We start from the raw sequence: 20,987 nt of genomic DNA on the forward strand, positions 1-20,987 counted from the left end.
TTCTTGACCTGGCAGAAGAGCTTATTGTGGGATTAACTTTAATTATGGGAAAAATTTCTAAAGTGCATCTTATATAATCTATTTTTCCCCAATAATCTATTTTTACGTACGCTTCCTGGCAATTAAAGTTTCTACTAATAGCTTTTGTCTATAATTTCCTATAATTGGGTCATGGATCAGATGCTAAATTTAATTGAGTTCCTTGTTATATTAGTGATAGACAATGTATCCGTTCATTCATCCGGCCTTCAATCAAATCCGTCAGTACATTTGACTATTCCTCGTATTGTTCGTCTCAATCGATGTGTAATTGCACGACCCACTGAACCGCATCGTTTCGTGTGTATTTCCGTTGGTTTACTAAATTGGCAAATCAATTGCCTGAGGGGGGACGCTGATTGTGAAGCTAATTTGGGCACCTGCCCAGGTAAATCCTCCAAAAACCCACAGCTTTCCATTAGCTTGTTGTTGAAGTGTAAAACATTTACCTCAAATTCGGCATATCAATTTCTCCTGTTGCATGTCAGCGAGGGGTGATGGTGGCGGTGCGGGTGCAGGTGTGGGTAGAGCAGCTACACGTACACATTTACAAATATATATGACTTTTCCTCGCACTTTCCTCGGCTACCAAAAGTAATTGGAGTACTGAATTCAATTAATTAAAATGAATAGAATGTAATGGAACTGAATTGAATTTGTCTGATACAGGTTACAGTTAAATACACGAGTACTGACAGCGAACCAAAATGCATTTCTAAGCACCCTTTAAGCACCTGACATCAGACATTGAAATGCAGTCACAAGCGGTGACACTGAAAAGCTCCTGAAAAAAGACCTTTGAGCATCGGAGAGTTTGTGTGCACTGAACCGGAAGATTATTTATTCCATTTGGAAAGTAAATGTAATTTATTCATGATACGATTTCAGTGAATCGATTTCATTTATGCAGTGCGCATAATTTGTGAAGCGTATAATTGTTTAATTATCAAATATTTAATATTTCTTTCAAGTGGCTACAATCCAAGTGGTTACAGCTTAAACTGACTAGGTGAACTCTGTTAGTTGGGCAGCTGTCTTCTTGAAATTTGGTATATATACTTGTTTTTGCAGTACATATGCTCTTCGCATTCGGCTAGGTCGCATCACAATATCAACTAGCTGTCTTTGAAACAAATGGGCTTGTTAAGATAACTCAACGCCAACGGTCTTTACTTGATACAAATTAATATATCTAGAATTCTAGTCTTTTAAGTGCACTCTCTATTCCTTAGATTTGCTCTTGATCCAGCATTGATCAATATATTCTGTAATATCTATGTCGAACGCGTTTTGTATTGCTTTCCCATTGAGTACTGTCATTAAAACAATTTTATTTCTTTGCAAATTTTCGCTTTAACTACAGCTGAACTATTAAAACATTGCGCGTTGCGAGCTGTTAAGGAGTTGCAAATCTATTTAAAGTCTGTTAAGGAAAGACACATAAACACGTGTACGCTGCGCTGTACGCGACTCCATTGTACACCTTACAGATAATCAGTAGCAGCAGCAATTCAAACACAGGGAGAGAGGGAGAGAAAGCTGGAGGTAACATTGCCCGCAGCCAGACTTAACAAGTATTTATCGAGTTTTTCAATATTTTTAATGTCAGTTTAAATACTTGATGCGATTATTTTTCCAGCGATTTTGTTTTGCATACTCCCCAAACGCGACGCGGTAAACAGTGCTCGCGGGCTCGCTCCAAACTTTTCAAGTGCCAAACACACGCAAAGTTTTTCCCGAACATGCAGCGAGAGACATAAAACTTTTATGCAAGTTATTAAAAGTGCAATGCTTGTGGGGCAACAAGGGTTGCCGGGTGGGGTGCTGCTACGAAGGGCTGACGGGGGAGGTCTTTAACGCCAAAGAGTTTCCTCTGCGCCAGAGGACAAAAAAAAAGATCAACTAAGAGTGCTTTATATACGAGTGTCCAACTGGGAGATACCTTGTGCACAGCCCGTTCCTCTAAGTTGTTCTTATAAATATTGCAAGTCTTTTCCTAAAATATAAACACTTTCACAACACTTTCACCATCTGAGAAAATATATGGCATCCATAGGTACTCATAAACTATCATATATCTAATCTTTATAATCTCCGATAAAATAAACCGTTTCTTGCAATCAAAACGAATTGATTATTTATAACGGGTGCAAGTTATCGATCGTTTAATGTAAGCTTAATCTGTGTATTGAGATAATTTCAGGATACTTTGGAACTTAAAGGCAGGCGACATTGCTTGTACATACATCTTCCGCCGGCATATGTAAAGCCTGCAAGAACTGCAGCATGCCCTTCATTTAAACCATGGGTACAGGGTATCAGAAAATGAAGAAAAATAGCTCATCTGGCATTCAATAAATCTTAACGCGTTTTTGCTGCCAGATGGCCGCCAGTTGCAAGTTCCAAGCTCTGCTCCGGACGGCCCCCTAAATAATGTCCGCGCGACGGCGCCAGTTTGTACATTGTTATCTGCAAGGAGGCGGGGTGATGGAAATGGTCGTTGGGGGGGAGGCTTGCTAGCAAGGTGCACGCCGGCTGAAAATAGTCCTGCATTCATTATTCAAACGCATTAACTGAAGCTGAAGTTGGCCGGTACGAGTGCACGACAATCTCATGATATCCTTGACTCGGCATAACTTTTGCGCCAAGTCAGGCGGCACCCTGGCACGCTGCGCCGCTGGCTTCTTTGCAGCAGTTGCAACACAGAGTGTGGTGGCAGAGTTTCCATGCTGCACTCGAACAATAACAGAGCCCAAGTATTTAAATGCAAATTAGCCCCAAATGATGCAATCATAATGCGAAGCTACTTGCTGCAGGCAGTTGCTACAACTACGCCACGGTAGCTCGGCTGCGTCTTGCCCTGGGTCCCCTTAGTCCCCTGCCGCCTTGCCGTGCGCTCTTGTGTGCCCATTTCGTTTTTTAATTTCAACTGGCGCTCATTTAGCACAATTTGGCAGGTTTTCCTAGCAGCAATTCCTCGACGTTTGGCCCCTCCCTAGGCAAAAATTAATTTCCACCTTTTTTGCAGTTGTTAAACGAAGTTTTAGTGTCCGGTTGAGACATGGGGTAGGAAGGGGCATGGTCGTTATGAGTCCGGAAGATAAATGCATTTCAACACATGTTGTTGAAAGTTAATTTTCGGAAAACGCAGCTCATTTCTGCTAAATGCGCATTTGGTTTTCTTTTGCTGCCATTTTCCTTTTTTCTTTATTTTTTTTTTTTCATTTCATTTCCCCCTCTTTCACACACTTACACACCCATTTTCTTCTCATCGTGTAATGCGCGCAAATGTGTTTTTGATACTTATGACTGGGCTAAGGAAACTGGAACTGGAACCGGGAGCTTGCAGTTCTTTTCGGATGGAGCTTAAATGGGCCACTCGTTCGTTGAGAGTTGTTGTCAAATTATTTAAACCTTGGCTTAAAAAGAGGTGCAATAAGTCTGAAGTAGGGAGAACTTGAGTGACCTGTGATCTAATTTTTGATTATTTTTAAAATAGACTTTTGCCTAGACTGTTTTACTTGAACTATTATACTCTTAGCTGTTTTGCTCTGCAGTTAAGCTACACTGTTTCCTTGATTGCTGCATTTAATTGTTATATACACTGTTATATATGTAATTGTTGTACCATTTTGCGATACTTTATTACTATTCTTGGCTGTTAAGCTATGCCGTCATAATAGACTGTTATAATACTGTTATACTTGACTGTTATACCATTCTGATACACAATCTATTACTTCTTCTGTCTGTTGAACTTTGCAGCATTGCATTGTTCTACTAGATTGTTCTACTATATTGAAAAGCTTAACTGTTATACCTAAATTGTTACACTACTCAGCGACACGATAGATTTTTTCCTTCATTGTTCTAATATATTCGCATATTCTTCTAGTAAAGTATTATACTTGACTGTTATACAATTCTTCGGAAATATAATATATATATTAATGTATTACTAAACTGTTATATTTAAAATTGTTTTATTAAAATGAATTGAGTAGCTACAAGTATTTGGGAATCGATTCGTCAATGCTTAAATTATGTTCTAAAGTCTTGTCTGAAGAGTTCGAATTTTTATTATAAATTATAAATGTAATCCAATTATTTATCCCCACTCAAACTAAGCAACTGGCCAGACGAAAAATATGGGCCAAACGATTGTCTTGAGAGTTGAAACAATGAGCTGAGAGCAAAAACCAGCGTTTTAGCTGGCCTCAAGCCTCAGACAAGAAAACTTTGTTCTGATAATCGGTAGCATATTTAAGAGCTGTTGATATTCCTAATTAACACACACACACACACGGATACACAGGGAGCATTGGTCTTTGCGTGTGGCGATAAAAGCCATTTGCAAAATTGGAAAAAACCAACAAAGTACCAGCTGAGCAGCACTGTGTAGAATTTTGTTGTGTGTGGCTGTGTGTGCCTGATTTGGCGTATTCCGAATTAGGACATTTTATTATTTGCACAGCAAATTATGTGGTGGTATATACATTTGCAAGCGATTGCCTTCCTTTATATGACTATCAGGGGAGTTTTGGCAGCTGCCGAAGCAATGGGGCGTATGCGCAATGTGTGACAACAATGTGCGGAGCACTTTAAATTTAGCAACTGTCTGTTGAAAATCTGGTATTGAACGCTTGAGAACACACTTTAAAGTCCATTAGCGTCAAGTGGCTCAACAAAAGCAGCAACCGCAGCGGTAAGGCACCAAAAGGAGCAACACTTGAATGGCGTATGCGCAATTTGCAATTCGTAGCATTCGAGTCATGTTTATCGCTGCAGCTGCAGCTCAAAATGTCTCTTTAGCTACATATTATATGTGTATAGATATGTTTATTATGTTTATCTTATTTACAATCGCTACAAAATTTGATATCGTTGATATTTTTATTCCTATTTTCATTTGCCTTACTTATTGTAGTCAGTAAAGCAAACGAATTTTATTTTGTATTTGGTGCTTTGTGTCTATCGTCTGACATCGAATTTTTATTCTTGTCTGACAATCAAAATATAAACAAAATGGCGTTCCACAAAGTTTTCGAAAATAAAACCCAACCCGCAACCCTCTTCCAGTAGCGTGATGTTTCCTTTACATTTGTTTTTCTTTTTTTTATTGCTGTCAGTTTTGTTTGCTTTATATTGGTGCAGACAAGGAGAAGAACTGGCACAAAAATATTCATAAAACATATTATTGCTGCAAATTATCGCACTAGATTGCTTATGGAAAAGTTTTTCTTTTGCTGTGATGAAACTCTCTTTGTGTCGTCCATAAGTAAATAAATAATTTATAGTTAAAGACAAGAAGAGCTGTACGAAAATTCACGGAGAATATTTAAAGTTTAGCTTAAACAGATTTGGTATTTTATAGTTCTTTTCTCTTATTTAACATGCATTTACATAAATGCAAATTGTATGTTTACTTTTTTGGGTGTGTATATTAACTGCTTATCGATTTGATTCTTCGAAAAAAATCTATAAAATATTTTGTGCGTAGTCGGTTCTGCCAAAATTCAACAAAAATCTGTAGCATATATTATATATTTTTAATTAAATATATTTGATTATATATACATTTCTTAATTTGGCTCCCTAATTGAATAACTAGATTAGCTTGAGCGATTTAAACGGAATCTCATTTCTTAAATTTAAAGAAATATAATCTGGCCTGTTTCAATAGAGCGCTGCCAGTTAGTTACTGAAGTTTATTCAAAGTTAATTTCAAATATTTAGCACACGCCCCATCCGCACATCCATAATCAATTAGGTGAATTATCACTGGCACACAATATTTTAGAGGATATCCATTGTTATAACTGAAACAATTTTAACAATTTTATAACTGAAGCAATCAAGTTAAAGTACTTGAATAATACGCGTATCACATTTGGAACATGGCAATCGAATTAAGTTAATACAATTTTTTAGCGTCTGTCAGCGGCAGAGCCTTTTTAATGTCATGGATGCTCACATACATGTTTCGAATCCTTGGTGTCATCAGTGTCGAGTGACTATCAAATTTCCAGCAATGAAAAAACAATGGAAACACGATTTGCCATTATTCAATAATTTTAAATAATCTATACACACACACAATCACGCACACGCACATAAGCGCAGCTAAAGACGGAATGGAAGTGCTGATTCAATGTTAACCTCCAGCAATGTCTCAGACAATCAGCACTTCAGACAGGCAACAGCAACGGAAGCCAAGGACAAAACGCGTCTGAGGTCTTTACGGTGCCGGGCAGGATCTGTTGCGAACTTGACTGAATACCGAACGACTCTATAAGCGACGCAGGCGACGCAGGCGACATCTGTGGGGAATAGACGGCTTGGCCAGGGGGCTAAATGGCTGTCTGCGCCGGGCCAAGAGCGCTGCACACAAAGTAAGTAGAAAACTTATCCCGTTCCATACAAAAGCAGCCACACACACACACTTACTGCCAATTGTTGTTGTGTTTATGTTTAGCTGTTTTCGTTGGAGCAAAGTTACAAGCAGCATTTGAAAATTGTCACCGTCAAAGTCAAAGTCGTTGCCGCTGCTGAGGTCGCCAGTGCGTAGGAGTAATCTTTATGAGCCAAACCTCAATGCAACTATTTGCTGTCTGTGTTGGCCTTGCATCTCAACTCTGTTCGTTTTAACTGTTTAGCTCCACGTTTTATCATACACTTTGATTTTGCCTTTGCTCTTGTGCATTTTTATGAGCGGCGCTCAGGTCAAAGGTCCCCTGGTAATTTGCCAGCGACCCATTTTTTGCCTCGCCTATGGCTTGTTTTATTTTTCCTACTCGTCTTTTGCATTTTTGTCTGCCATTGAACTTAATCGAATTAGGGGTCCACTTAGTGGCAGAAATTTGCCTTGGGTACAAGCCTGCCTAAGTAATTGCATTCTAGGAACTCTTATCATGCGTAAATTTTAAGTAATTGTTGAAGCATTTAAAAAATGCCTTGTGAATGCCTTGAATGACTTTAAAATTGTGAACAATGTATGTCTTGTCTGTTTTTAATGTATTTTAAAGCCTTATGAAAAGGAAAACCTATAAATAAAGAACTTCATTTTATTTGTTTTTACTTTGTGAATAAGAACAAACTAAATAAATATAAGGTCAAAATCTTAAATAGTTGCTGAAACTGAACCGACGACTTCTCGGTTTTAAGTTCAAACCACCCAACTCGGTCACACAGGCACACTACGTTATGCTTGCGAAGTGCAATTATATGATTTCGTTGATTTTGATATTTTTCAGACAAACTTTAACTACAATTTTCCCCTACTTGGTGGTTGAATTGGCCAACAGATATTTCGATATACATACATAAGAAAAATGTATAAAATTTGATGCTTTATGCAAGCCCTCTGGCAGAAGTTGTCAGAAAATGCTGCCAAGCATTTGCTAAAGTATGGCATGAAGAATCTTTGTCTTTGTTCCACATAACTCCGAGCGACTTGTTGGATGTCAACTAAGTGTGAAGGAATATTAGCTTGAAGATGTGCATATGACAAATCTGAAAAGTTTTCAGCCACTTGGTTCAAATAAAGTTTTATTTAAATTTGTTTGCCACAAGAAACTTTTGCAGTTGCCCACTGCAAAGCTGTGTGCATGTGTGTGTGATTATGTGTGTGTGATTATGTGTGTGTGTGTGTGTAACCTTAGAATGTGGGGCGAAAGGGCGGGCTGATGGGTTAGCACAAGACACTTGTGACTTGACGCTGCATTGTTTGATTGTGGCTTAGGCATATCTATTGTCCCGCTGCTCAGTTTCCCGGCTAATTGTGTGTCCTGGCCAAGTGGAAGGATGTGGCAAGAAATGGCTAAGCCATTGAGCACACAATGCAGCTACAGTAGAAGAAGTAAGCGCGCATCAAGCCATAAATTACAATGGATATATGCATAAATTATAGCATGAAGCTTGAGCTGGCGCTGGAGCTGCTAGCTGCTAGCAAGAAATCAAAGTGGGCAGGCGAAGAAAGCGAGAAAAGAGAGAGTGAGAGAGGGTGGGAGAGGGTGGTAGGCTACAAGCTGGTAAGTGTTAAAAAACGAAGCTACGTGTAAGGATTTAACGAGAAAAAATCGCTGTCATGCGAACGCTGGACGCATCGTTTTAATCAGTGGGCGACAGCCGCCTCCTCCGCCACGCCCCGCTGCCCGCTAGCAACGGGCACGTGCGCCAGCTCCAGCCTCAGCTTCAGTTGCCACTCGTAATATTTTGTCCAGGCCAAAGTCAACAGCTGGCACTTGGATTGTGTGGCTGCAAGAAGGCAAAGCGCGACAAGTAACGTGGTACGAGGTGTCGTGAGGGGGCGGGTGGGTAGCTTGTGGTGGGGGTGGTAAAATGTACATTGCTACAAAAAATTCGACGCATATTTGTACTCCACTTCTTTTTGCTGCGCTCGGCTCAGTGGACCATACATGCTCAATACCCACACTCGCCCAGCCCCACCACCCCTTTAACATTTCGTTTGTTTTCACATATATACATATATATATACATACATATAACAACAAAACGCTGCCTTGCATCAAGGCTTAAGGGTCGTTTATGTGCCCTAAAAGTTGCAGGAAATTAAGGCATTTCGTTTTTTTTCGTTTTTGATAAAATATGATTGTTAATTTCGCAGAAATTATTTTATTTTTTATTAAATTGTAACGTGGGCTTACGCAGGGATTTGCATTAAAAATTAATTAACATTGAATCAGAAATTATTTCTACCATGATTTACATTTAATAATATAATATAAGGCAGGTAGCAATCTATTTAAATGTATTAAAAAATTAAATATATTTTACAAAATTACGAAATATTTTGATAAAAAATATCTGAAGCTTAAATGCGCTTCCAGACAGGTTCCAGAATTCGAGTGGGACTTAACAAGATTTAAATCAATTTGAAAAAGGCACCTGCGACCCTTTATTGATTATATATTCTTATTCAAAATCTACAGACGAGTTCATGTAGCCGTCTGTCCATCTCGGATCCGGTTGGATCAGATCCATATATTATATGGGAATGATCTGTCTAAGATTTTTTATGAAATACCTAATCGTTTGTCAGATATCTAATTGGTTCGGCCCATATAACTTTCCCTCTTCCCCTTATATATCTTTAGTCGTGTCTATCAATATCGCACTACAAGTCTCTAGGTTGAGTTCATGTATAGAGAAAAAGTCGTGTTTTGCAAAATATTATGGTCAAAGTCAACTCACACATCTGTCTAAGTGAAATGTTTCTTCCTTTTATAAATTAATCAACTTCAATTTTTGGTGCTCCCATTTATAAAATAGATACAAATTTACCCTTGAATTTGGTTGAAGATGAACATGTGCCTCTTAAATGCAACTCTCCCTAAACTTGGGCAGTTTGTCGATTTGGATGCCGACGATGCGCAGGACCTGCTGCGAGGCAAAGATGCCCGTGCGGATGCAGTAGTCAAGGGGCATGTGTTGGACTAGCTGCGAAAGGAAGCCGCCGACAAAGGCGTCGCCGCAGCCGTTGGTGTCCACGATTATTTTCTTGTCGACCTTGGGCACCGGGTACTCAAGCACCTTATCGTTCTCCTGGAAGCAGAGCACCGGGCAGACGGCATCAGTGATCATGACAATGCGCGGCCGATTATTTTCATTGGGCAGGCTTTGCAGCTTTCGACCGATTTCAAAGATATCCGTGGTGTTCCATTCATGTGTGTCGGCAAATGCTATGGCCTCCTGCTTGTTGCCAATAACCATATTAGTGTATGGCAGAATTGCGTCTAATTCCTGTTTGTGCGTTTGCAGCACGAAGACAGCGCTGAAATTGAGCACAAAACAGCGATTAGTTTCGCTGGAAAGCTGCGCCATGCGGAGTACGCTGGGTGAGTTTACGGCGACAATGAAGCCGGTCGCATAGAAATACTGGGCACGCTCAAACAGACACTTGTTCTCCTCAATGTCTAGCCAATCCTCACTGAACAAAGCCGCGGCGCCTAAGTTTGCGACCAGGGAACGATTTTGACCCGATATGATAACCGCACAGGTGCCGGTTGATGCCTCGTCCTTGACCTGATAGTGGGTCTGGACGCCATCGAATAGCGCCCGCTTGGCAATTGTATCACCAAACTTATCGCGGCCCACGGCCCCAAAAAACAGGGCTCGAAAGGGTGTGCCCACTATCCACTGGAAGACACGCATCGAATTCTGGCAGGCACCTCCCGCCGAATAGTGCACATTCTCCTGATTGGTCAGCTCCTCGAAAAGCGGCAAGTGCTTCTCCTCGGCAATGATGGCCGCATTGGGCTTCAGATCGTATTTCTCGAGCAGCATTGTGTCGTCCACAATGGTGGTTATGTCCAGGAGCGGATTACCGAAACCAATGAGAATACCCTCTGGCAACTCCATTTTCCTTTTTGAGTATCTCCTAATAGTTCGAGGACAACGGCAGGCTCTTCTTTCGATGATATTGCCCACTTTCAGGCAGTTAAGGGTCCAGCTGCCACGACAACTTATAGTTGTATCTGTTTGCCCCAATTGGTTTGAGAGTTGCTTGCTTATGACGATCCAGCTCCCAGGACGACGCATAGCCTGTGCCCAAACTAAACGTCACTTCTCATCGGTAGTAAACAGCTTGTTTGCATTTCTTTAACAACAAACTGCAAAAATCTAAAATTTTTAGAAGCACCTGCTTTCGAATTGAATTTGAATTTCTGGAACATACTGTAACCAACCCTACCCTGAATGGAAATTCAAAGTTTTTTTTTAAACAGTTTTTTAAACGAAAATGTTTCTAATTCTTAAAATTATTAGAATTATTATATATTTTAGTTTTTTTATAATTAACTTATATTACTGCTTTAATCAGGTAAATTTTAATATATATAGTAAATATATACATTGGACTTGGCCTCTTTTTTTCTGCATGCATAACTTTTATTTGTTTTACACAATTTTAAAGTTGAATCCTTTTTACTATTCTTCTCCATTTATGTTTGACGCTCTTAGCCTATGCATTTTATTTTCCTTTATTTCGTACCCTATTGCAGGATATTGCCTATTCGACTAGCTAAACATATTCGTAAATCTCTTGCTTAACCATTTTTTGTTCGCCTAATTAACCCAATGCCAATTTAAAATTAAGTTTGTCAAGTACAAACTTTTTTTATTTCCTGCAGGGTATGGGCTAGTCGTGCACCTGACTGCACTTCAGCTTCAATTACCCGCATAAATCAATCATGTTTTATTAATGGTCGGTCCATTTAATATGCTATTAATTACATTTGCATCTTGTCGTGCATTTTTATACGCAATTTAAGCGCCATTACGACAGGCTGTGGTGAGTGGGCCAGCGGAGCGTAGGGTCTGGTAAATGGAGGCTTTTCACTTTCTGACGAGGTGTGAGCACTGTTATTTTCACCTGCCTAAGTATGCAATGGAGGGGGTGGGGGGCTGAGGGTGGGGTGGCTTGGAGCAGGTAATTGAATGCCTTCATACAAATATGTATGTCCTGTCAGCTGGCGTTGCGTTGCGCTTGACGAGCTGAGAATGCAGTTGCGGCCATCCGGAACGTCCTTGCCACGCGTGTAGCTGACGGGGCGGTTTTCGAAGAGGAGGGCATCGGGGTTGGTGGAGGGTTGTGCAGATGAAAACAATGGCATTTGCAGTGCTTTGCACAAGTTGCCTCGCATAAATATTAATTTTTATGCAACAAAAACAGCCGACGCGGTAACAGCAGCCGCGCCAATGCAACCGAATGGAGCAGAAACAACAACAACAATAACAACAGTAGCAACAATAGCAGCGGCAGAAGAAGCAGCAGCAAAAATAACAATAGCAACAAGCGTCGCTTATCGCCTGCGCGCGCCGCAAAGTATGCAAGCGGTTTTTCACTTTGCTGCTGTTACGCATATACCCTATAGTTAAGTAGCCAAATGGGGAATGGTGTGCTACGATATAAATGTTAGCTTGAGTCTGGTCTTAATCCAATCGTTTGCTCTTGAGATATTTTAAAATATATATAAAAATAATAGCTGTTTATTGATTATTTAAATGCATAATTTTATACATTTTATTTGGCTTAAGTTTATATAAATGCATTTCATTTATATTTTAAGAGATTTGTCGTCCCACGGGTTTCTCTGTATGCGTATATCTCTTCTGCTTTTAATCCAATTTGTTTCTACGAAAATTTTAATTAGATTAAATACTACGCTGGACTGCTCGTGGTCAGCTCCCATAAAATGCTGAGAATCTTATCATTATTATTGAATACTCATTGAAAAATACGCTTATTATAATTAATATAGGAATCGTATAAAAGTAATGAGCATACACTTTCGAACTCGTTCTATAAAGTTTGATTATAGCTTTCCCAGGATATAATAATGATAGTGATACCTGTGCTCAGATTGTCGCTTCCTGAAGAGGTTCTTGCTTATGCGTGAACATTATTCTTCGTCGTGTGCCTTTAGCAACCGCAGCAGCAGCAGCAGCAGCGGCGGCAGCAGCAACAACACTTTCTCTAGAAGGCGGAGGGCCGCAAAGCCGAAGCTCTAGCAGTAGCCGCCACCAAGCCGCGCAGGATCTGAAGCTGGAGCTCGACCACAGCGGCAATGCAGCTGCATAATGTGGCATGTGGTTAGCATTAAAAATGATATGCAACATGAGCCGCAGCTGCGTGCGGGCGAGGCTTGGCAGAGCGGTTGCATTTTGAGGTGCAGGCACTCACTGACAGCCGCATGGCAATTATAATCCACACAAACAGACGCGAGCAGCCACTCAACCACCCAACTTGCACGCACAGCCAAACCGAGCGTATGTGGCTTAAGCGTGTTAACTGTAGCTCAGGGTGTCAGGGCGAGGGGTGGGATTAAGAGGTTCGGGATTGACGGTTGGGGTTGGGGCTGAGGTTGGGCGCCCACTGTAAGCAACAGCAGCTGCCACTGGCACACAATGAACACATCAACATGACACTGTCGGCCTGACAAAAGCTTAGCAGCCAGCTGAGTGGCAGCCAGCGCCAAGCCGAAAAAATAGGAAGCAGAATTCCAAGTCCATTCGCACATATGCAGTGAACGCCTCCCTTCTAACACTACACCACCCCCTGGGAGACATTCACACGCTCGACGTTTTTTTTTTATATCCGCTTCCGTTTGCGCTTGCCCCGGCAACTGAGATTGTTATGTAACAAGCTCTTTATGTGATTACCTTTACCATCTGTTAGTTTTACTATAATTTGGCCTTTACTTTTAACGAGATTGTTGCCAGATTTTCCAACTCGAGAGCAGCCAACATTCTGTGTAACTGAAACGTGCCGCATTCAAGCATATAATGCAGGATGTTCCCTGCTCCTGTTTATGCTCTGCAGCTCCTCTTTCTTCTCTCACATCCACATTCACATTCGCATTCATTCAGATGAGCACGAGTACTCACATGCGTATCCGAGTATATGTGCTTGAATTCGTGTACTCGCATTTCTATTGTGCTGCATTTTCTCTGCTGTTCATTTTCTCATATTCAATGCCACACAATGGCCAAAGGACTAAAGTTATAATAATAAATGTGCGGGTTTTGGGTGTTCGTAAAGGATTTGGGTACATTTCCCTGGATCAGATTTTCACTAGACGCTTCTCATGACAACGTCGTTAGACCTATGAAGTGTACTAATTTGATGTGCTTCTGAATTAAACTACAATTGTTATTGAGGCGATTCAAAAGGTCAAGAAATACTTTTCTGATGCTCAACATTTTTAGAATATATTATTTATATTAAAAGTATATATTTCAATAGGGAGTTGCATTTAATTTAATTAAAGATATAAATATGATTTTATGTGTCAAGTTTCCATACAGCTTCCGGTTCTGCTTATCCATATATCGCTAGGTGCAAGGTTTCAGCTGTATTTAGCTTAGCACTCGGTGTCACCTAGCAGAAAGAAAAATGATTGCTTTGCTTTCAGCCTGGTTTTATGGTTCTTAAATATGCCACTTACCGGTAAACGTTTCCGCCGACTTGGCAAATGATAGCCATTAACATGCGTAGAAAGATAAATATGGCACATAAACACAGTATAATTGTATTTATGCACCAACGATAGATCGTCAGACAATCAACCATCGTTTTTGTCAGAGTTCATTTATTGATTTATGTTAAAAAAGGGACCTTTTTTGTTTTGACATACTAGAAGGTTTGGCTACTTAGATATTTAAATAAGCCTGGAACAAATATGCAATTAATTCAAATAAAGAAATTTATATTTTCTGCATTTTCTTTATGCAATTTTTCGAATTTTTTTTTCGATTTGTGATGCTCTTAACTGAATAATCGATCATAATAACCGATAAATACCTATTGACAATATCTAATAGTAATAGTAATAATTTAAGCTAAAATTATTTCAACTTAAAAAAAGCCGGTTTTTAATTTTCATACATATATTGAATATTTTCATGGTTTCATCCATATATTTTTATGGGTATATCCTGTTCTATATATTTTTTCGATTAAGAGTTATTTTTGCATCACGTAGCCGCCCTACTTGAATCAATTTTGAGTATTCATTTCCACCTTGTCACACTCCGAAAACGTATCACAATTTCCGTAGCGCTCAAAAATCAAGAAACGTATATAAATAAATCTAGCTCGAATTTGAATAATTTCAGTAAAAGGATCAAGGATTCAATTCCAGATCTGAATTTCAATAGTGTGTTTTGGTTAAACAGTATTAATCATGTCGCAATACGCGCCCTTCATCAAGCCCTACATTGAATACAACCAGTTCGGCTGGGGACCCTGCGATATGCCAGACATGGAGGTGCCCTATCAGCCATTCTGCAAGAGCGATCGCCTGGGCAAGATCAGCGATTGGATGATGCCCGTGCAGGAGAAGAAGTACGCCAACAAATATGCCTCGACGTTTGGCAGCAACAACAGCCAGTACGCCTACTTCCATGAGGACGACGATGCCACCTTTCACCTGGTCGACGGCGGCAATCCGCGCTCGCTCAAGCCTTATCAACGCAATCGCTATCGTCCCAATCAGCGTAACAATGTGCGTGTCCACGGTCGCAATGTGCGTGGCAATGCGGCCATAGGTGGAGGTCAGGGTGGTGCCGGAGGTGCCGGTGGAGCAGGGGCGGGCAACAAGTATGGCAAGGGACGGGACATGCGACGGGGCAACATGGGTCGCCGCTTTATGCGCAATGCGCCAGTGCGTCTGCGCGAAAGCTCTGTGGTGGTGCGGTCCGACTGGGTTTCCATAGAGGAGATTGACTTTCCTCGCTTGCTCAAGCTGTCGCTGCCCAATATAAAGGACGGTGTGGATGTGGTCACCTGCGGTACGCTGGAGTACTATGATAAGCAATGCGATCGCATTAATGTTAAGAACGAGCGGCCGCTGCAGAAGATCGATCGCATCATCAATGTGCCGGGCACTATAGACGATCCCATCATACGCCGTCTTTCGAAGAGCATGGGCAATGTCTTTGCAACAGATGATATAATTGCCACGCTGATGTGTTGCACACGCTCCAACTACTCCTGGGACATTGTCATCGAGAAGCTGGGCACCAAGGTGTTTCTGGACAAGCGCGATAATGCCCAATTCGATTTGCTGACGGTCAATGAGACGGCACTGGAGCCGCCGCAGGATGAGGAAGGCTCCATCAATTCGCCGCAGAGCCTGTCATTGGAGGCCACTTTGATCAATCACAATTTCAGTCAGCAGGTACTCAAGATTGGCGAACAGGAGCCGAAGCACAAGTTCGATGAGCCCAATCCCTTCGAGGAGCCCGGCGTGGAGCTCGCCTCCGTTGCTTATCGCTACAAGCAATGGCAACTGGGCGACGATGTGGTTCTAATAGCGCGCTGCAAACACAACGGCGTCATTAAATCGCCCGCCGGCGAGTTGCAGTTCCTCTCCATCAAGGCGCTCAACGAGTGGGACTCGAAGGCGGCCAACAGCGTCGAGTGGCGCCAGAAGCTGGACAGCCAACGCGGGGCTGTGCTCGCCTCCGAGCTGCGCAACAATGCCTGCAAGCTGGCCAAGTGGACCGTGGAGGCGGTGCTCGCCGGTTCCGATCAGCTCAAGCTGGGCTATGTCTCGCGTGTGAATCGTAATTATACTAATGTAATTATAACACTCTGATATAGCCTATATATAGAGCGCATTACACAGGCAAGGATCATCTGCGTCATGTCATCCTGGGCATGCAGCAGTTCAAGCCACAAGAATTTGCCACTCAAATCAATCTGAATATGGATAATGCTTGGGGCGTGCTGCGTTGCCTGGTTGACATTGTGCTTAAGCAGCCGGATGGCAAGTATCTGATCATGAAGGATCCAAACAAGCCCATGATACGTCTCTACGATATTCCTGACAACGCATTCGACTCGGAGGGCAACGACGACGAGGAGACCAGCGATGACAGACCGTTCCTCAAGTCTTTGGGTAATTAGATTCACATTTAATTAGCATTTGTTTCCTTTTCAATTATGTATATCCAAGTTGTTTTTGTGTGTTCAACTAAAAATTAAATGATCTGTGGCGAACAGGGAATTGAAATATCTGTTGTGTCTAGGGCTAAGTTAGCTAAGTTGAAAAGACGATGGGTGCAGCTTCGATTGCGTTTGAGTCGATTGAGGCCTTGCTCCTGTAGGCAAGCTTATTAATATATATCAAACCAATATCGGTTAAAAATTGAATTTTAATATGATAAATATTTTATGGCCTTAAGATATTATAACCAATTGCAAGCTTCATTAGACTCACAGCTGGAAACCTTAGAAAATTTGTTGTCTTTTCGGCTCACGCTTGAAACTACTGCCTCATCCATGGTTCGTTCCGTGAACTAGCTTTTTCCTCCAATTCTTCTGTCAATAACTCATCAATGTGTACGTACAATATTTGAATACAATGTATTCATACATATCTCTTCTGTTGCTGTTGCTGTTGCTATTGTTGTTGTTGTTGTTGTTGTTGTTGTTGTTGTTGTGGTGGTTTGACTGATAGTTAGTCACCCTCGAGCTCTGGGTCCAGATTAATGAGCTCCTGACAGTAACCAACATCAGAAATGGCAACTGCGCTCGACTGGTGCAGAACAATGGAAATAAATACAATTTAAATTGAGTTTTTGACCAAGCACAAAAAGACACACACACACGCGCGCACACTCAGAACATATGTCGGCTTATGCACATGGGTATACTTCCGCCCACTCCCTGTAGATAATCCTCTGGCAGCCCCCTCGAGATCTGACAAGAGTCACAGTTATTTGATGATAACATATCCGCATCAATCATTGTGGTTCGGCATGTAAAGAAATACGAAATGAAACCAAGTAAAATAAATGTACATTGTCAGTGTTTGAGTGTGCGTGTGTGTGCGACATTTGACATTGTCACACACACACACCTATACACAAATATACATACACACCCACAAAGACTCAGCGACTAATTGAACTCAGGATATTCGCCTGTTGTTTAGCTCAAGTTCGTCTCAGCTACAATAAATCACAAAATGGCATCAATCAATGCAAATTTCAAAGCAATTTCATTAGACGCAGCCCAATTTGAAAAACTTGTGTGCTAAAATTTTAATTAAATTTTGGGATTTAACATTGGCACAAATTGCAAATTGTATTCGAATTACGACCCTAATTGATCGCAAGCCCTTGGGAGTTCGCTTGCATGCAAATCATTTGCTGGCCACAACTAAATTATCAAATTGGATATTTGTTAGTTGCAACAATATCAAAAATAATAATCAAAACATAAACATGAGCATTTAATTTAGCCAAGTTTGTTGGTTCATTTAATTTAAATTGTTTAATTGCCCGGACAAAAGCCTGTTGGTATTTTAAATACGTTTTAATAATTAAAATAAATGCTGAAGAATGCGTAAGTATCTGAGAAACTTTTCTGCAATTGTTGTACAATTACAATTACAATTAATATTTAATTGCACATATAGCGGGAATTGTTGCTCTCTATTTTGTAGCTTTCATAAAATGTAACTTTTAAAAACAATTAAATATGTATGTAAATTTTAAAATAAAGAATACGACTTTATATTTTGGTATATTTTTTTAATAGGAATGGAGTATTCTATATTCATATGCCAGCCCAAAATTTTATATTAATTCCGTTTGTTCTTTTGCCTAAATGCGTAACTTAGAAAACACATTAACAACGACAACGTACAATATAAAAGGTTGATTGATTCATATATAAAATAGAGAAAATGAAGTTTTATTATGTCCACTGTATAAAAAACACTTCATTTAATATGCTGTGCTACTTCTACTCAAGTATACGCACGGTTAGCCCCTCAGCTCTAACAGTGCCCTTCAAAAAAACTAAAAATTTAATCAAAACTTCAACAAACCTATGCAATTTAGAAACAACAACAAACTTGTATATTAAAGATGATATTATATATGGTAGATGCTAACATATGCGTATATTAGGCATACGCACCGTTGCCTAAATAAAAAATATAAACACAAATTCTCAGAAATTTAGAAGTCCATAAAAAAATCAAATCCAATTCAAAGCTAATAAATGTCCTTAAGCATCATCAAACTGAAAATGAAGCATACGCAATATTGGCATTTAAATGCTTTAAGTGCTGTAGAAAAGTTAGAAAAAAAGTGGTTGTTCTATGTTATTCAATTAAAACATTTTGTTTGCAATCAACATGTCCGGAGTAACTACAAAATGACTTTTGTTGTTGGTTGCAGGCGATGTGCGGCTGCCCACAGAAAAGTTGTGCGCCTGGTTAGCTGCCCGAGTGGCCGTTGGCAACTACTGGGCTCCATGCGCTAAGAGTTTTTGGCCTGCTTTGGCCGGGGCCGGGCGTTGCATTTCAAGGTCTGCGCTTGGCTAACCACGGCGTTGAAAGGCATTTAACAAACTGCGCACTTGGCACTGCGGCAAGCGGCAACTCCGAAGCCAGCTCAAGTGGCGCCTCAATGCGAAACTTTTCTCTGCATTTAACGCACAGTCTGGCTTAAAGGGGGAGAGGGTGGGCTGGTTAAGGTATGGCTTTCTCAACCGACGGCATTTGCTTATGGAACCGCAAGCGGCGCCCGAGTGTGAGATGAAAAGTTAAGCGTTGAATGAGGGCGACAAATTGCAAATTAAACTCTTTTGCATTTTACACACACACATGAAACTAGTTGTAAATAAAAATGCGCACAACAACTTTTGCCCAAAGCTGAAAATGGAATTTAATTCCATTTCGTAAAACAGCACACAAAACCTCAAAACCGAATATCCTTTCCCCAATCCCCACCGTCCATTTGCCTGAAAAGATTTAAGCGCTCTGCACAGCCAGCGGGCATTTAATCGTTTAAGCAACAAATCTGTAAAATGTCAAAATTAAGCATCTCTCTCTCTCTTTCTTGCTTCCCTCCATAGCGCAGCCCCTCACCTAAGGAACCCTCAAGCAAACAAAAAGTACCTTTGAGCGAGCTGAAAAAGAGTTTAGAATTGGGCGAATGTAAACTTTTTGAATATCTCTCACTGGCATTTGCTTCGACTTTTCGCATATTTAATTTGGCGACTTCTGTCATATTTTTTTTGGTCGGGCCCAAGACATTGGCCATGTCAATTTGGCCAAACGCTCGCAACTTTTTGAATGCAGCTCATTTAAATATAATTTGTCAGAAGAAACTTTTTATTTTTCATCTCCAATAGGCCAGCGGCAAAAGTGTAAGGTGTGCGGTGGACAGAAGGGGAGTTGCAGTTATCCTTAAGTGGGCTCTAATGGGCCGGAAAAGTTGTGTAGGGCTTAAGCTGGGTTTGTTCTTGAAATGGACAACAAAAGAAAAGAAAAAAAGAAACAAAATATGTAGTAAATAAATAAAGAGTAAAATTTGAATATATAATAAATGAAGATATATGGGAAGTCTAAAAGCTGTTAAAAAAAACTCAGAAAATAAAAAGAAATATTTTTAATATATAATATAAATATATATTTAAAATATATAAAGGAAAATAAATATAAATTAATATAATAATATATAACATTTGAAATATTTAACAGCTTACAAAAATGTAATATAGCCTGGCCGAGTTCATCTTGTTCGTTATGTTACTCAGGGGCAGCAACTGTCTCAACAGCGGTCAAATTTCATATAATATATATATTTCATATAATTCATATATTTCATATATAAGTATAAAGTGTCAAAAAAAAATATAAATAATAAAATGAATACAGCCAATATATAAGAAATATATAAAATTCATTTCAATAAATTTGATAAAAAAAAAATTAAAAAATAATAAATACAGGCCATGATGCAATTAATGCAAACACAATTTGCTCAGATGACGCAAAAGATGTTGGCACTATTATATCATTATTATGCAAATAAGTCTAAAGTTGGTTCTATGGACAAACGGCCTATGCAAAAGTAGGCCTGAAGTTGATATATACTTTAAAATAAACGGATGTGGCCCAATTTTCGCAAACCACCTGAATGGCAACTCTAGGCGGTGCAGCTATTCTCATCAAATTATGGATTCAATTTGATAAGCGCAGGTTTCTAATTGGGTTTCTAATTGGGGGTGACTTCAATCTAAAAAACACCTATTGGGGCTCCAGGCTATGCAACCCAAAGGGAACTGCCCTGCTATCCAGCATCCAAGCTAAGCATTTCACCACTCTCTCTTCCAGACATCCTACCTACTGGTCCACGAATATTCGGAAGGTACCCGACCTTCTCGAATTCGCGGTTTCCCATGGCGTGAACTCAAATCAAGTACAAGTGGGGAGAATGACATTGATCTAATCACAGCTTAAGTGCTTCGTATTTATTTAACCATAAGTACCAGCAAGCGAATCTCCAAGCTTCTAACTAGGAACTCAAATGTTGAGAGGTTCAAGGAAAGTCTGTAGGAGACATTGGATCCCACCATCAGTCTAGACTCTGGTGAGGATATCGGGAAAGCTGTGGAAACTCTG

At 40.2% G+C, this 20,987-nt stretch overlaps 2 protein-coding genes across 2 annotated transcripts; one reads left to right on the forward strand and one right to left on the reverse strand.

Moving 5' to 3' along the window:
- Positions 1 to 9,115: 9,115 nt before the first annotated feature.
- LOC115763830 (adenosine kinase) lies at positions 9,116 to 10,721 on the reverse strand. Its single transcript, XM_030706582.1, has one exon. The coding sequence runs from the start codon at positions 10,597 to 10,599 to the stop codon at positions 9,376 to 9,378; it is 1,224 nt and encodes a 407-aa protein (XP_030562442.1). The 5' UTR covers positions 10,600 to 10,721; the 3' UTR covers positions 9,116 to 9,375.
- A 3,875-nt stretch (positions 10,722 to 14,596) lies between these two features.
- Positions 14,597 to 16,558, forward strand: LOC115763839 (eukaryotic translation initiation factor 3 subunit D-2). The gene is made up of 2 exons (XM_030706599.1): positions 14,597 to 16,128; positions 16,191 to 16,558. The coding sequence occupies exons 1-2, from the start codon at positions 14,745 to 14,747 to the stop codon at positions 16,469 to 16,471; spliced, it is 1,665 nt and encodes a 554-aa protein (XP_030562459.1). The 5' UTR covers positions 14,597 to 14,744; the 3' UTR covers positions 16,472 to 16,558.
- The last annotated feature ends 4,429 nt before the right edge of the window (positions 16,559 to 20,987 follow it).

Source organism: Drosophila novamexicana, unplaced genomic scaffold (genome assembly GCF_003285875.2).
Source record: "Drosophila novamexicana strain 15010-1031.04,08,12 unplaced genomic scaffold, DnovRS2.1 tig00000770-arrow-pilon, whole genome shotgun sequence".
Taxonomy (NCBI): Eukaryota; Metazoa; Arthropoda; class Insecta; order Diptera; family Drosophilidae; genus Drosophila; species Drosophila novamexicana.

Bases quoted from the DNA above. Each gene is read 5' to 3' on its own strand.
- LOC115763830 (XM_030706582.1), bottom strand. From the start codon at position 10,599: ATGCGTCGTCCTGGGAGCTGGATCGTCATAAGCAAGCAACTCTCAAAC.
- LOC115763839 (XM_030706599.1), top strand. From the start codon at position 14,745: ATGTCGCAATACGCGCCCTTCATCAAGCCCTACATTGAATACAACCAG. The intron at 16,129-16,190 runs GTAATTATACTA...CGCATTACACAG, and splicing joins CTATGTCTCGCGTGTGAATC to GCAAGGATCATCTGCGTCAT.